Here is a 15,897-nt window from a genome sequence, read left to right on the forward strand (position 1 = left end):
GTTTGCATTTAATCATTCAATAAATGAATTTTCAATTTTAATGTTTTGCAACTTTCATAATTTTTAATTTCTTAAAAAAAAAAAAAAATTATAAGGACTTCATAGTAGTAACACCATTGGACATATAATTAGGATCAAAGTCCTTAACTATTCAGAAAAGAAAAAAATATATTAAAATATGGCTAAGGACTCCAATGGTGGGTAACACCATTGGAGATGCTCTAAATATAATAAAAAGTCAAAGTATATATTACAATGATCAAGTCATACAATATATATTTATATCCAATTCCAAAACACAGTATCACAATCCATGTATGATGTATTACTGTTTACAACTATGTTACTATGTAATTGTTTTTTTTTGTCACGAATGTTACTACGTAAATGAATGTGGCTTTTTACCAGGCTCCTGGGAAATATAAACTCCACATAGTATTTACTGAAATAGGTAATTAGTCATGAAATTATAGAAAATTTTAACGTTACGATGTCCAATTTAAAATATCATTTTATTGAATCATCCCTTTCAATTTTACGCATAGGTATCTGAGTAAGCTAACCCATGCTAATCACTTACAAACAAGTACTAATCAAACATTAACAGTGTACTTAATTGCAGGTTCAGTCCTGATAAGAAGCCGTAGAAACATGGATTTCCAGTCCTCAAATATATATATATATATATATATATATATATGTATTTATTTATTTATTCTGAGCCTCTTATAAAGTCATAGTTCGAATGGTATCAAGCGGTGCAGATCACGGATCATGCAGATCAAACGGATCAAGTGCAGATCACGCGAATCAAGTACAAATTAAACAGATCAAACAGTTTATTACAATTATTATAGTCGGATCAATGATCAAACGGATCTAACCGGATTTTAAATTTTAATTTAATTTTAAATTAAGTAACTATATATATAAGTATAACTATAAATTATTTTGATACAATTTTATATCATTGTTAGAATCTAAAATGATATGAAAATAGAAAAAAATTAAATGATATAAAATATGAAGAAAACTAATCTATTCAGACAGATATTAGAAATATATGAAAATTTTATGATTTTTAAAGAACTACAATATTTTACTTGAATTTAAAAATACATTATTTTGATATCGAATCAGGTTACAATTTTAAGTCTGATTACAATTTATAATGAGAAAAGCAATTTAAAAATAGAGTATATATTTAAATAATAAAAATTACAATAAAATAAATAATATATAAATACAATACATAAATAACAATAAATATTGCATTAAAGTTATGAAACTGTATTTTTAAAATTAAAATATGAAAATATTAGTAATTGACCAAATGTGTCTATCTTCCATTAATATATATATATATATATATATTTAAGTACAATATTATACATTTACATAATTAAAAAACGCACACATCATATAAATAATTTAGATAAATGTTCTAACAAAAAAAAAGTTGACAATTAAAAAATTTTGTATTGTAAAAGTTGTGAGTAAAATAGAATGAAAATGTGTTTTTTATATAATAAAATTAAATATATTATTACTTTGTAATAAAATCATTTATTGGTCAAAAGAAAAAGAAAAATGAGTGAACCACCACCAAATGCTAATAGATAAAACTGCATGTAAGAGATTTGTCTTTTTTCAGAAAAAGATAAAAAAATCTAGGCCTGGGCATAATATCAGTAATCCGAAATCCGAACTGAACCCGAACCGAAAAACCCGATCTGTATCATGTCCAAAATATAAAAAATATCTGAATGGATTTTGTAAGGTGGTACAAAACATATCCGAATCCGACGTGTTATTAACTGAACCCGAACGGGTAACCCGAAAAACCGAAAAAACCGAAAAATATGAAAAAAATATCCGAAGAAACCAATCTGAATGTCCAAAATAATATACAATATAATTATATGAAACATGAATATATACTTCAAATATTCAATTTCATATTTATTTTGATATGTTATCTAAAAATAAGTATTTAAATTTTAAATAACTGCCTTAAATACTTAATTATATATAAATAAATATATATATTTCTAAGGTTTTACTTTTCAATTTTAGATTTTATTTCGGGTATATCCGAACTGATCCGATATAACCTGAATCCGAAGGATATATGATTACTTTATGAGTTCTATGATGTGATATAAAACCGATTCGAACCCGATGTGTTATATCCGAACCCGACCCGTACTTACAAATTTACTAGAATGAGACATAGGAGGTGTTATAAAAAAAGAACCGAGATCCGAAAAATCCGATCCGAACGCCAACGGGTACCCGAACGTTTATGCCCGAAAAAATATGATCTGCATGCATATCTCTTGCAAAACAAATTTTAAAACAGAAAAATAATGAATGAGAGTTAAAATGCAGTTCTCATCCAACCCATATGATGCAACCCATATGATCTGGCCTCCGCATTCATAACCTTAGTGCCTCTATTGCCTAATTGAATTTTAGAGGCAAATTGAAAAAAGAAAATGGCTAAAAGTCACGTAATAACTGTCAGCCGTTAGTTAAGTCGCTTGCTGACTTGGATGGAAGATTTAGGTGGAGTGAGAAATGGAGGATAAGAACTCATGATTAAGAGCAGCATTATAATCGTCAAGGTAGAGGTTTTTGGTGGACACCACCCTAAGAACCCCCGCTTAGAGTATCTTTATCGGAGTCTATTAGTTAAGTTTCTTAGTATTAATAGCAATTAAAAAAAGAAAATTATGATTAATGGGAAGGAACGTTTCTTAATTAGACACAATAAAACCATGTTTAACGTTGGTCCTTAAGGGGGGGTTTTAACATTAACTGCATTTAAAAAAAAAGAAAAACATGATATTAATCAAGGGCCGGCTCTTAATTAAGGAAAAGAAGAAGCGGGTCTTGATAGACACGCGTCAAAAGAACAAGAGCCGTCCGTGTTTTGTCCTCTCTGTCTCGCCTTCGACGTTTCACTTTTTGCTCAAACTCTCTCTCTCTGGCTCTCTTTACCGGCGACTCTTGTCATCTCCGTCTCTCTCTTTCACTCCGCCTCTCTCTTTCCGTCGATGTGATTGACGACGAACCGCTCTCTCTCTCTCTCTCTCTCTCTCTCTCTCTCTCTCTCTCTCTCTCTCGGCGGCTCTCATCGTCTCTGGCTCGGTGGCTCTCATCGAGAAGGGGAAACGGCGACGTCTCTGTCGGTGGCTCGCTTCGAGGTCGAATCACTCCGCCTCTCTCTCTCCGTCGATCTGATTGACGAAGAAAGCTTTCTCTCTCTCTATCTCTCTTGGCGGCTCTCATTGTCTCTGTCTCGGTGGGTCTCTTGGAGTTGTGATAACGGCGACCTCTCTCAATCTGGCTCTCGTCGACGGCGGGTCACTCCACTCTCTCTCTCTGCAGCTCTGATGGATGAAGAATCACTCCGACGCTAAAGCTAAGTTGCTTTGTTTGTATGGTCTGAATCATTCAATTCATGCATGGCTTAGATTGTTTGTTCTGTTGCATGTTGTGTGGTGTTGGTTTTTGTCTCAAAGAAGTAACCAATCGTTGTTGTTTGGATCACGTGTTTTCTCAACTTTCTTGTTGTTTGTTGTGTTGATTTATGTCTCATGATCCACGGTGATTAATCTTTTGATTCATTTTAATTTGTCTCAGTGTGTCTCTTTGAAGATGGATGGATCAAGCGAGTGGGAGGAGAGATGGGCAAGGTTCTTCCATGACCGGGACTCCAATAACTGAGCAGGTATGACATGTCTCTTTGATGTCATTGAAACCGGAATTAAATTAGTTGATAGGGTTGATGGTAGATTATGGTTGAGCTTGGTGATTAATGGATGTGATCGTGTTTGATAGTAAATGATGTTAGAGAATGGTTGTTTTGGTAATAAATATGGTTTAATGACTTAGATATGTGTCCACTCAATGTAGTTGGTTGTGTTCAATGTTAATTGATCTTTGCTTGTGAGATGTTGATTGATCTTTGCTTGTCTCGCTTCTATAAAACACCTATCTTCTCCTCTCCTATCTCCATCTCTTCTTATCTTCTTTCTCTCTTCTGAATTCATTCTCTTCTGTCTCTCTTCTCCATTTTCCGAGATGGATTCTAATCCATGTAGCCAAAACTCCAAGTTTGTTGAACTGCTTAACAGTCAACAAGAAATGGTATTTGGTTTTTCTCAAGATAGTGTCTCACTATCTTCATCACAAGCCCCGGTGTTTGCATTTCAAGCGACTACAGAGACTCCAGCAGAGCGTAGGGAAAGGAGGGTGTGGACGCCAGTCGATGATGTTGTTTTAATCAGCTCTTGGTTGAACACAAGCAAAGACCCGGTGGTGGGGAACGAGCAAAGATGCGGTACATTCTGGAAAATGATTGCAGCTTACTTTGCTGCAAGTCCTAAGGTCTCAGGCCGTGAAGGCAGAGAGCCAACCCATTGCAAACAGCGCTGGCAGAAGATCAACGATGGTGTGAACAAGTTTTGTGGGGCTTACGAGGCCGCAAGCAGAGAGAAAAGCTTAGGACAAAATGAGAATGATGTTCTGAAGTTAGCTCATGAAATCTACTTCAACAACCACAACAAAAAGTTTACTCTCGAACACGCTTGGAAAGAGCTACGCAATGACCAAAAATGGTGTGAGCTCTCTTGTTCTAAAGCCCATGGAAACGCTAAAAGGAGGAAGTGTGATGACAGTGCTCAGTCATCAAGCTCTCGCGCTAATGAAACCACCACTGCTGAGGATGATCAAGGAAGTAACCGACCACCGGGTGTGAAGGCTTCTAAGGGCCAGGGCAAGAAGAAGATAGCAGAGGGGAAGCCATTGTCTGAGTTTCAGACACTCTGGAGCATCAAGAAGGAGGACCTGACTATGAAAGAAAAGATTTCGAAGATGAAGCTACTTGACAGTTTGATTGCTAAACAAGAGCCCCTAGCTGAGTATGAAGAATCTCTGAAGAAGAAGCTCATCAATGACTTGTTGTCTTAAGTCTTTTAGTTTATGTTGTCTAATTTCCCAGCTCTTTGTCATATTTTATGTTCTGTTGTTTGTCTTTCATGTTCTGTAGTTTCTTGTTCTTGTAATGCGGATGTTTGATATGTTTTATATAAATATGCTTATGTCTGATACGTTTGATTTGTGGCTATGTCTTTGTTTGAAGACTGTCTCTGTTTGATATGTTTGATTTGTGTCTATGTCTCTGTTTGAAGTCTGTCTCTGTTTGATATAAATATGCTCATCTCTTGTTGCCTCTCCTAACTTGCAGGTTAACAATGGTGTGGAAGAAGAAGTCTATCTCGGCTTTATGTCTCATGTTTGATATGTCATTTCGGCTTGTGAGGTAATGAAGTCTATCTCGGGTCTCTCTCTCATGTTTGATATATATTATGTCTCTGTCTCAGTTACTTGTCATTATTTGCAGGTCAAGCTGGTGATATTGCAGTCTTTTGGTGTCACGGGCAAGGTCTGTGTGATGTTGATATAAAGCTTGGCGTGTCTTGCAGTATGGTGGTGTCATGGGCAAGGTCTCAAAGTGTCTTCTAGTGTCACAGGCAAGGTCTCAAAGTGTCTTGTAGTGTGTCAAAGTGTCACGAACAGGGTCTTTTGTTGTCTTGTAGTGTCACGCACAAGTTGTCGTCTTTGTTGTCTATTATAAAGATGTGTATCTTCCTCATTATTAAACTTGTGTTGTCGTCTTTGTTTATCACCATCCTTATAAAACCATCTCGTTCTTATAGCACCATCTCACCATCTTACCATCTCTTTCTTATAGCACCATTTCACCATCAAACCATCTCTTTCTTATATCACCATTTCACCATCTCGTTCTTATATCACCATCAAACCATCTTTATAAAACCTTCTCAAACTTGTTTATAAAACCTTCTCAAACTCGTTCTTATATCACCATCTCACCATTTCAAATTCCTCTCGTTCTCAAATTCTCATTCTCTCGTAAACAAGTCTCCTCTGATGGCCTCGTCTTCTCAAAACACTTTTGATGAATCACTTGATGATGATTTTGATGAAATTTTTGATTAACATTTTGATCAAGCTTTCGATAATTTGGTAATTCATTATGGTGATCAAGAAGAACAAAGGAGAAGAAGGAAAAAACGAGTTCATATCGAAAGAAATCGTGAAGAAGGCGATGTACGTCTATGGAATGATTATTTCAGTGATACTCCAACATATCCTGATAATCTATTCCGACGACGATTTAGAATAAACAAGCCATTGTTCATGCATATTGTTGCTCTACTCTTCAAAGAAGTTGAATTCTTTCGACAATAGAAAGATGCTATCGGAAGGCTTAGTCTTTCTCCACTTCAGAAGTGTACAACAGCCATTCGTGTCTTGGCATATGGAACTGCGGCTGATGCTGTAGACGAATACCTCAGACTCGGTTCAACTACTACTCGGTCATGTGTGGAACATTTTGTCGAAGGAATTATATCTTTATTCGGTGATGAGTACCTAAGAAGACCAACCCCGTATGATCTTCAACGTCTACTTGATATTGGTCAGCATCGGGGATTTCCCGGGATGATCGGAAGCATCGATTGTATGCATTGGGAGTGGAAGAATTGTCCCACCGCTTGGAAAGGTCAATATTCACGTGGTTCGGGAAAACCCACCATCGTTTTAGAGGCGGTTGCTTCGTATGATCTATGGATATGGCATGCGTTTTTTGGACCTCCAGGTACCTTAAATGATATCAATGTTCTTGATCGCTCACCTGTTTTTGATGACATCATAAAAGGTCAAGCTCCGCAAGTCAATTTCTCTGTCAATGGAAGAGAGTATCATTTGGCTTACTATCTCACCGATGGTATTTATCCAAAATGGTCAACTTTTATCCAATCTATTCCAATACCACAAGGTCCGAAAGCGGGTTTATTTGCTCAACATCAAGAAGCTGCCCGAAAAGATGTCGAGCGTGCTTTTGGAGTCTTGCAAGCTCGCTTTGCCATTGTTAAAAATCCCGCACTTTTTTGGGATAAAGTCAAAATTGGAAAGATTATGAGAGCATGTATCATACTCCATAATATGATAGTAGAAGACGAACGAGATGGATACACTCAATTTGATGTTTCAGATTTCCAACCAGGAGCAGACACCGGAAGTTCACATGTGGATTTCACGTATTCTACAGATATCCCGACAAATATCGCCAATATGATGGGCGTGCATCAACAACTCAAAGATGATTTGGTTGAACATATATGGCGTAAATTTGAAGGTGATGAAGACAACTACTAAGCTCAGACGTTTTTTCAAATAATTTAGTCTTATTGTACTAATTTTTGTTTTTATGTTTTTTTATAAATCTATGTTTTAAATGTTATCTTTTAATATGTTTTTTTAATAAATAAATTTTATCTTTCAAAAAAAAATTAATAATCCTTGGTTAAGAAACTTCCATTGGACCTTTCAAAATGAGAGTTTCTTACCAAAGGTTCTTAAACTTCATTTATTGCTAAAAAAATCATTAAGAACCCTCTTAAAGGGTTTTGGGTTGAACATGCTCTAAGAGCATGATTATCAATGGGATTTAATTGGTGGTCCTTAGAGTTTTTTATTGTTATTTTTAGATAAGGACATTGTTAAGGACTTTTAATGAAAATGGTGATTATTGGTTGGACTTTTTGTTGGTCCTTAGGTTTAATTTTTTTTTTGAAATAACTAGCAACATATATAAGATAAAACATATTACCATTTTAAGTTGAATAACTAATAAGAAAAAAAAATTTATTCATTTAATAGAAAATTACAAACATTTTATTACATTTCATTAAAAAAAAATAAACTTCAGAAATAAAAGCAAACACACAACTTATTCAAATCATAGAAACATATAAATTATATGTTATTTGGAAAATGTCCAAATTTAGCCCATATATTTTCAAGCAGATCATTTTTTAATTGTTCATGGGCATGTCTATTCCGAAGGCTCGTTCGACGATCCATTGTACTGCCGAGATTCAAAGGCATGTTGACGGAAAATGTATCCACTTTTTCTCTTTCTTGAAACTCAAATTTGTTATACTGAGTGAATGATGACCGTTCATCTTCGACAATCATATTATGGAGTATGATACATGCTCTCATAATATTTCATATTTTCTCTTTATCCCATAACTTAGATGGATTTTTGACAACGGCAAATCTTGCTTGCAGGACTCCGAAGGCACGCTCAACATCTTTTCGAACTGATTCTTGGGACTTAGCAAACAATGACTGCTTTTCAGTTTGTGGTAGTCGGATATATTGAATAAAAGTCGCCCCATTTCGGATATATACCATCTGTTAGATAATATGCCAGATGGTACTCTGTTTCATTGACATAATAGTTTACTTGTGGCGCGATGTCGTTAAGAATGTCATCAAAAACAGGTGATCGTCTGATCATTGATTCTGTGCCACCTCTGCTTACAATGAACATTCTCTATGTTCTCATGAAGAGTTGTTGCAAAGTATTCATCTATGCGTTTCCAGAAGGTCCTTAACTTCTGTTCATTTCCGACAACAGCGTCCTTTGATGTGTTTAGCCACGCACTAATCAGTACCTCGTCATCACCTTGCGTCCATTTCCTTCTCACCATACGATCCACAGGTGTGTCCTGAGGTTGGGATGTAGCCTCAGACTGTTGGGAACTGAAAGGAGGCATTTCTGAGGCTCCAATGTCGACACTGGAAGGAAAACTTTCATAAGGAAAGTTTTCCTGAACATTATTATTTTGTACGTTGTGAAGAAGCCCCACATAACCAGAATTCTGGCTATATGGATTCCTTGGATCCATAGGAAGAAGAACAGAAGAGATTATAGAGAATGAGAACGTTTTCTTGTTCGGAAAGAGAAGAGAAAGACGATTTGGAGATAATAAAGCTGAAGTATGGGATTTAATAGGAGAAACTTTAACATGTAATAACTCCATAACCACCTAACCATTATCTACCTATGTCTAATCAGATGTTATTACTAAACTACAACTACAAAGCTATCAGCTCTAGTTTAATAGATCATTAAATTTTAGTACGAAAGCTATCAGCTATAGTTATTACTAAACTACAACTACAAAAGTTATAAGCTACAAAGAGAACTACAATACAAGCAGAGAACACAATTTCGTTTAAGTAACTTCAAATCCAAACTACAAACATGGCAATCTTGTTCATAAGACTCACAGTCTTATCACTAATTTTTAGTTACTTCAATACAGAACTAAAAGTTTAGTTACTTCAATACAGAACTAAAAGCTATCAACTTTCGTTCAAAAAAATCAAAAACAACAAGCATTCGAGGCAATAATTTATACTGAACTTCAATACAAATCTAAAACCTATCAAGTTTCCTAACAAGAAATTACAGAAACCATATCAACTACAAAGCTATCGACGAAACAATATCAAAGAAAACATCAACGATCATCATCATCAATAAAAGAAACTGAATTTAATCTACCAACATATCATCACAACAAAGAATCACACGAAACTAACATGCGGAGGAACTAGATCGAGAAACTGAACTTAATCAACCGAACATATCATCACAAAAAAGAATATACGAAACCCGACTCGCAGGAACTAGATCGAGAAACTGAATCTAATCTACCGAACAAATCATCACAACAAAGAATCTACGAAACCAACATGCGGAGGAACTAGATCGACAACGACATCCTAAGGATTTGAAAACGAAAGAGGAACACATACCTTTTAGATTGAAATCGGCGGAGAATGAGGTTGGAGAGAGACTCGGGATAGACTCGTGAGGGATCCGGGAGAGATTCGGGATGAAATCGTCGGTGTACTTTATCGCCGCATGCATCGCCGTCGAGAGAGAATCGGAAGACGGTGAGATCGATTTGGGAAGAGAAAGTCGAGTTTCCCCTACACGACTTTTCCGCTTCATCTCCACTCGACAGGTGGCAAGGAAGGACGAGCAAAAATCGACCTTGGTTAAGGCCCGTCCCGGAACATTATCACCATTTTGTATTTATTTTTGGGCGGAAAATGGGTTAGGACCCAACTTTAGGACCCCGATAATCATGGTCTAAGAGACGGTCTTTTGAGGCACGTGTTGACCAAGGGCTATCATCTCTTTCTCTCTCTCTGGCGGAATGCTCTTCATCATCAAAAGTTCAAAGTCAATGGGTGTTTGTGTGTGTTTTACAGAGAGATGGAGGCAGATCAGTCCTCATGCAACCACCGCATTACAGAGTCTCGATTGAATAACTCTTTAACATTCTAACCATCGTGCCCTTTGGCATTGCTGATTTGTAGCAAAAGGCATTTCCTTTTCGTCTATCTCCGCTTGATTATAGTTAAAAATCGTTTCTTTTTGTGGGATATAGTTAAAAGCCATGTTCTGCTTTTGGTTCCTAGTCAAAGATAGAAACTTGCTTCTCGAACATTGTTGATTATATGCTGGACTGATTTTATAGTGATCGAACCATTTGTTTTGTACTGTGACTTTAGTAAGGAGAGATCAGAGTGACCAAGTCAAAACGAATGAAGCAACTCATGCCGAAGCTAGCAAGAATGTTAATGTTTTGTACCTTCTGATTGCTACTTGTTTCATTTGCATTCTGCAGGTGAAAGTGGAGAACAAGGCATGGAAAGTCGATGTGAGTTCCACATGTTTTCTGTTTTCATTAAATGGTGTTTCAGTATTTTCTTGTACTTGTGAACGGAAAGGGTCAAATAAAGCTTATGTTTGATGTTCTTCAATTTTGATTTGTTCTGTCTCTTCTGTTTATTGATTATTTTTTTGATTGTTCTGTCTTTGTTGCCTTTACATGGATGGATCAAGTGATATGAGTCGGGTTCCAGTTGCAACAGAGGTAAATCTAAAAACTTTCAAACTTTTAAGTTGTTTCTTGTTGCTTAACCTTCGGTTTAATTCTTTGTTCCTTGTAGTTTAAGTTTATGATAATATAAAAGCTTGTGTTGTTGTTGTTACTGTCTCGGTTCCTTGAGCTTGTTGTTGTTACTGTCCTTGTAGTTGAAGTTTCTTGTTGTTACTGTCCTTGTAGTTTAAGTTTCAAGCGTCTTGTTGTTTCACTGTCTTGTGTTCTAGATCATTAAAAGACTTGTGTTTCTCATTCTTGTTGTTTCAGGTGGTGAAGTGGAGTGGAGCATTCACGGGTATTGGAGTGGAGCATTCACGAGTGACAGAGAGTTGTTGTTTCATTGTCTTGTGTAATTGAGTCATTGAGTTGTAATTGTGTCATTGAATTGTATTTGTGTCACGGGTGTACAAGAGTGACAGAGAGAGTTGGAGTCTTGTGGTGTTTGTAGTCTTTTGTTAAAGTTCACGGATATAGTTTACGAGTGACAACTTCCATCCTTCTCTATATATATTTGCAATTCACTTGAAAAGCAATTCACAGAGTAATCTACTCCATTCTCTACTTCGACTTATCTTCACAAGCAATTCACAACAACTTCCATCCTTCTCTATATATATTTGCAATTCACTTGAAAAGCAAAATTTTCAATCTTCCGTTCTTCTTGTCTTCACAAAATTTTCAAAATTTCATATATGGCATCCTCATCTCATAACATTTTTGAGGGATCAGACGATGAAAATTTTGATCAATATTTATTTTTTATGTTTTTATTTTAAAATCAATGTTTAAAATGTTATATTATACTATGTTTTAAGAAAAAAATTAAGTTTAATAAGAAAAATCAAAAAACTTTGGTGTTTAATTAAATTTTTTTTTAAAGAACCCTTAAATAAAAGACTTGCAATGGAGCACGTAAATTTTTTGGTCTCTTAATTAACTTTTACAATTAAAAAGTATTAAAAAATAAGAGATCCATTTAGGATCTCTAGGATAATGGTGCTGTAAAGGCTTTACGAACATCGTTTCCGGTAATACTTTAGAGGATTTTGACTAAAATGGGCGTTGAATAACCCGACCCGCTAACCCAATACATTTGTATTATACTACTATTTCATCTATTTGCCACTTGGCCTTAGACTGATATTTTATGGAAAAAGGAATTACACTATTTTGTGGTAAAATTATTTGAATTACTTGCTAAGCTGAAAATTAACTTATTTATGACAGTTAAAATCTCAAGTAAAAACTTAGAAAGTGTTATGAACCAGATTGTGGATGGCTCATAACCAAGAAATTATGATTTGTAATCTTTTCATTTATCTATGACGGTGTAATCTCCTATATAAGGAACCTCTATGTTATGAATAAAGATAAAATTTTCCATTACTTTTATAACACGTTATCAGCACGAACTCTAAATCCCTAAGCTAATACCCAAATCAAAAAACCCTAAAACCCTAACCCTATCCGGCGATCCGACGAACCCTAAACCCCGATCGCGTCTCTTGTTCCCGCATCTGTTCTAGCTCGCGTCCCCGATCAGCTTTAGCCCAAGGCGTTCCTGATCCTAGCTCAGACGTTCGCGACCCGAGAGCAGCTCTAGCACGCGACCTCTTCCTCGTTCGCGACAGCATCAGACAGCTCGCGTCCGACGATCAAGGCGTTCCCGATCAAGTAACAAAGGACGACCGCGTCCCGACAGAAGCGACTCGATCCATTCCAGCTTGCGTCCTGTTTGTGTCCAGCTCGCGGATCAACTCCTTTGGTGGTCCGATTCAACAATCATCTAAGGTTAAAAGGTAATTCAAAACCTAAGAACCCATAAGCGAACATGGATTGATTGATAAAGAATGAAACCCTAAAACCCTAATCTTTATGAATCAAAACCATAAGGTAATAGATCAAAAATCCTAATTGAGTAAATCAAAGCTCTAAAAGTTCAATACCCCAAACCCTAAATCATGTTCCTACATGATTAAAACCCCAAATCGGTTTTTACAAGTTAAAATCCGATAAACCCTAACCCTATATCTATAAACCCTAAATAATATAAGTATCAGAATTAATTATACTATAATTATCGAATATTTTGAAATTAAAACTGTTTTCGGTTTTGATCATTGAGGTTTTAAATCTGATTGAATCTGATGCTATGTTGCTAGAATTGTTTGACCGTTAAATTGATAGATTTATTTTCTCATCATGCTTGGTTAATTGTTCATCTGATTTAAAATTGTTTAAACCGACCAGCCTGTTAAAACATCGATTGAATCTGATAGGTTGCTAGCTTGCTTTGCTTATATAATCCGATAGGTTGATAGATTAATTGATGTTTACTTGTTTAAAATCCGAATGATCTGATTGCATGATTCTTGAGGTTTAATATCATCTGCTAGGATTGATAGTTTTGTAATATGATCTGTTTTAAATAAAAACCCTAAATAATACGTATGATAAGTTATATTAATCTGATTTGGATATCTTTGAGAATTGAGAATCCGTATGCTAGGTTGATAGATTCATGATAAAATCTAATGTCTTGAGGTTTAAGATTGTATGCTAAGTTCGATTAAATTGATTGATCTGATTATATGTTTTTGAGGTTTGATAAATTCGGATACTAGATAAATTATTTACACATGGTTTATGCTAAATACCAATCAGCCTTGAAACTGATTCATTGAAATTCATGCTTGAAATCTATATTCTAGTATTGCTAAAATCAGCCTTGAAACTGATTGAGTGATTAATAAATCTTTTTACTAGTCTTGCTAAAATTCATTGATTGTTAAACCATAATTGCATGATTAATTGAATCCGTTTTTGCTAGTCTTGATAAACCATAATATTATGAGCACATAGAAATAGTATTGCTGAGACTTGCTAGAAATTGACTGATTGATTAAATGTCTTTAAGATTGATAGTCTCATTGTCCTCATAAGATTGAAATCCGAATTGATTGTTTTTAAGAGTAAGGCCGCATGAAAATTATACCTAAATATTGAATGATATATGATTTGAGATGTCAAAAATCAACTTGGATTTTGCTGCCCTAAATCTCTCTGGAGATAATTATTTACGGTGGGCATTGGATACAAAGATTATCCTAAAGTTAAAAAAAAAAAAACTTGGTGAATGTATCATAGAAGGCAATAATGCCAATGAGAAAGATTGATACATGGCAATATTAATTATTAGCCATCATCTTATTAAGAGTCTCAAAGATCAGTATCTGACTATAGAGAATCCTCCAGACCTTTGGACAGAGTTAAAAATCGAGATATGATCACCAAAGAACGGTGTTATTACCAAATGCCCTATTTGATTGGAGGAATCCCAGAATCCAGGACTATAAGTCTGTGGATGAGTCTATTGCTAGATGGACAAAAATAATAGATTAGTGATGAGAAACAGTGAATTAAGACCTTCTGGATTAACCCCATTACCTGATACCAATAAGGCCGGAAAAAAAAGGGTAACCACGTCCAGAATGATAGACGACACGGTCATGGCCGTGGAGGGTGGAAAGGACGTGGCCATGGCCACTATAACACATTTGGCCGTGGGAATCACTACGGTAGAGGCCGTGGGTATCAACCCAATTTGAGCCATGGTCAAGGCAGTGGCTGTGGTATATCCTTTAAACCACAAAGCTCGACCAAATCAGTGTGCCATAGATGTGAAATGGGGAACCATTGGGTTAAGATATGAAGGACTCCCAAACATTTTTGTGACCTCTATCAAAAAGAGTCTGAAAGGGAAGAATCTTGAAACCCAGTTGGTCTATAAAGATGGTGAAAATAATTTCGAACATGATCAAGATGATCTTATGGAATATGAGACTTATGATTGCCTAAAAGAATCAAGTTGATAATCTGATTTTGACATCAAACTTGTGTGATTGCTTTGCTTGTATGCTTTCTTTGATTTTTATCTCCTTGAATTTATTTCTATTACATTGTCTGCTTAGAATGATTTTTCTATATGAGTACACTGAAAAACGCCAATATAAGTACTAAAGCAGGTATCGCCAGTCTGAAAGAAGACTATGGCTAGGCTAATATATTATTGCCTAAGGGTATGCATCTAGAAATCAGTGATGCATTATATTCACCCAGCTCTAAGAGCAAGAGCAGCCTATTGAGTTTTAAAGATATAATAATGAATGGTTTCCATATTGAAACAATGGGCGAAGGAAACAAAGAGTTTCTTCAGATATATGTATAAAATCGCCCAATGCCATAATAAGTCCTAAAGACTATACCTACATTCTCTACTGACCTAGACTATGCATAGATCAGTATGATAGAGGCTAAAAGCCTGCGAAAATATACACTTTATGGCACGACCGGATTGGCCATCCTGGTCCAAACATGATGCGAAAATTGATATTCAAAAGACACACATTAAAAGATAAGAAGAGTTATCCCAAAGAATCTCACGTGTGTAGCATGTACACAAGGGAAACTCATTAGGCCATCACCAGTAAAACGGCTACGAGCCTTTTTTCATAAATAAAGACTATATGTCTAGATAATACTGGTGAATACATGTCCCAAGCGTTTAAATGATTATGGTATGTCCATGGGGGTAAGTGTGGAAAATTCTGTGATACATGTCAATACCAAAAACGGCTTGGCCGAAATCTTTTAAAACGCAAATAGCTGATTGATAGACCATAACTTATGAGGTCAAAACTCCCATTCACAGCTTGGGCCACACAAAATTTACATGCACCTAAGTTAATACGCATCAGGCCATTTAATGAGCATAGATATCCCCTATCATAATTATTAACGGGTCAAGAGCCAGACATACCCCATCATAAGACATTTGGATGTGATGTCTATGTACTAATTGCTTCACTACAGAGAACTGAGATGGGACCTCAAAAGGAGGATGGGGATATATGTTGGATATGATTCTCCCACAATAATAAAGTACTTTGACCCAACTATGAGTGATTATATTTGAGGCCAGGTACACAGATTATTTTAAGACCAGAAGGAGAAAAAAATAATAAAGCTGGTAAAAGAATGATAAAAGAAA

General features: G+C 35.6%; 1 protein-coding gene across 1 annotated transcript; it reads left to right on the plus strand.

The window, feature by feature from the left end:
* The first annotated feature begins 4,089 nt into the window (after positions 1-4,089).
* Positions 4,090-4,977, plus strand: LOC106377934 (glutathione S-transferase T3-like). Its single transcript, XM_013818146.2, has one exon. The coding sequence runs from the start codon at positions 4,090-4,092 to the stop codon at positions 4,975-4,977; it is 888 nt and encodes a 295-aa protein (XP_013673600.2).
* Positions 4,978-15,897: the final 10,920 nt, after the last annotated feature.

This window comes from Brassica napus, chromosome C6 (genome assembly GCF_020379485.1).
Source record: "Brassica napus cultivar Da-Ae chromosome C6, Da-Ae, whole genome shotgun sequence".
In the NCBI taxonomy this organism is placed as follows: domain Eukaryota; kingdom Viridiplantae; phylum Streptophyta; class Magnoliopsida; order Brassicales; family Brassicaceae; genus Brassica; species Brassica napus.

Excerpts from the sequence above, each read along its gene's own strand:
- LOC106377934 (XM_013818146.2), top strand. The coding sequence starts at position 4,090 with ATGGATTCTAATCCATGTAGCCAAAACTCCAAGTTTGTTGAACTGCTT.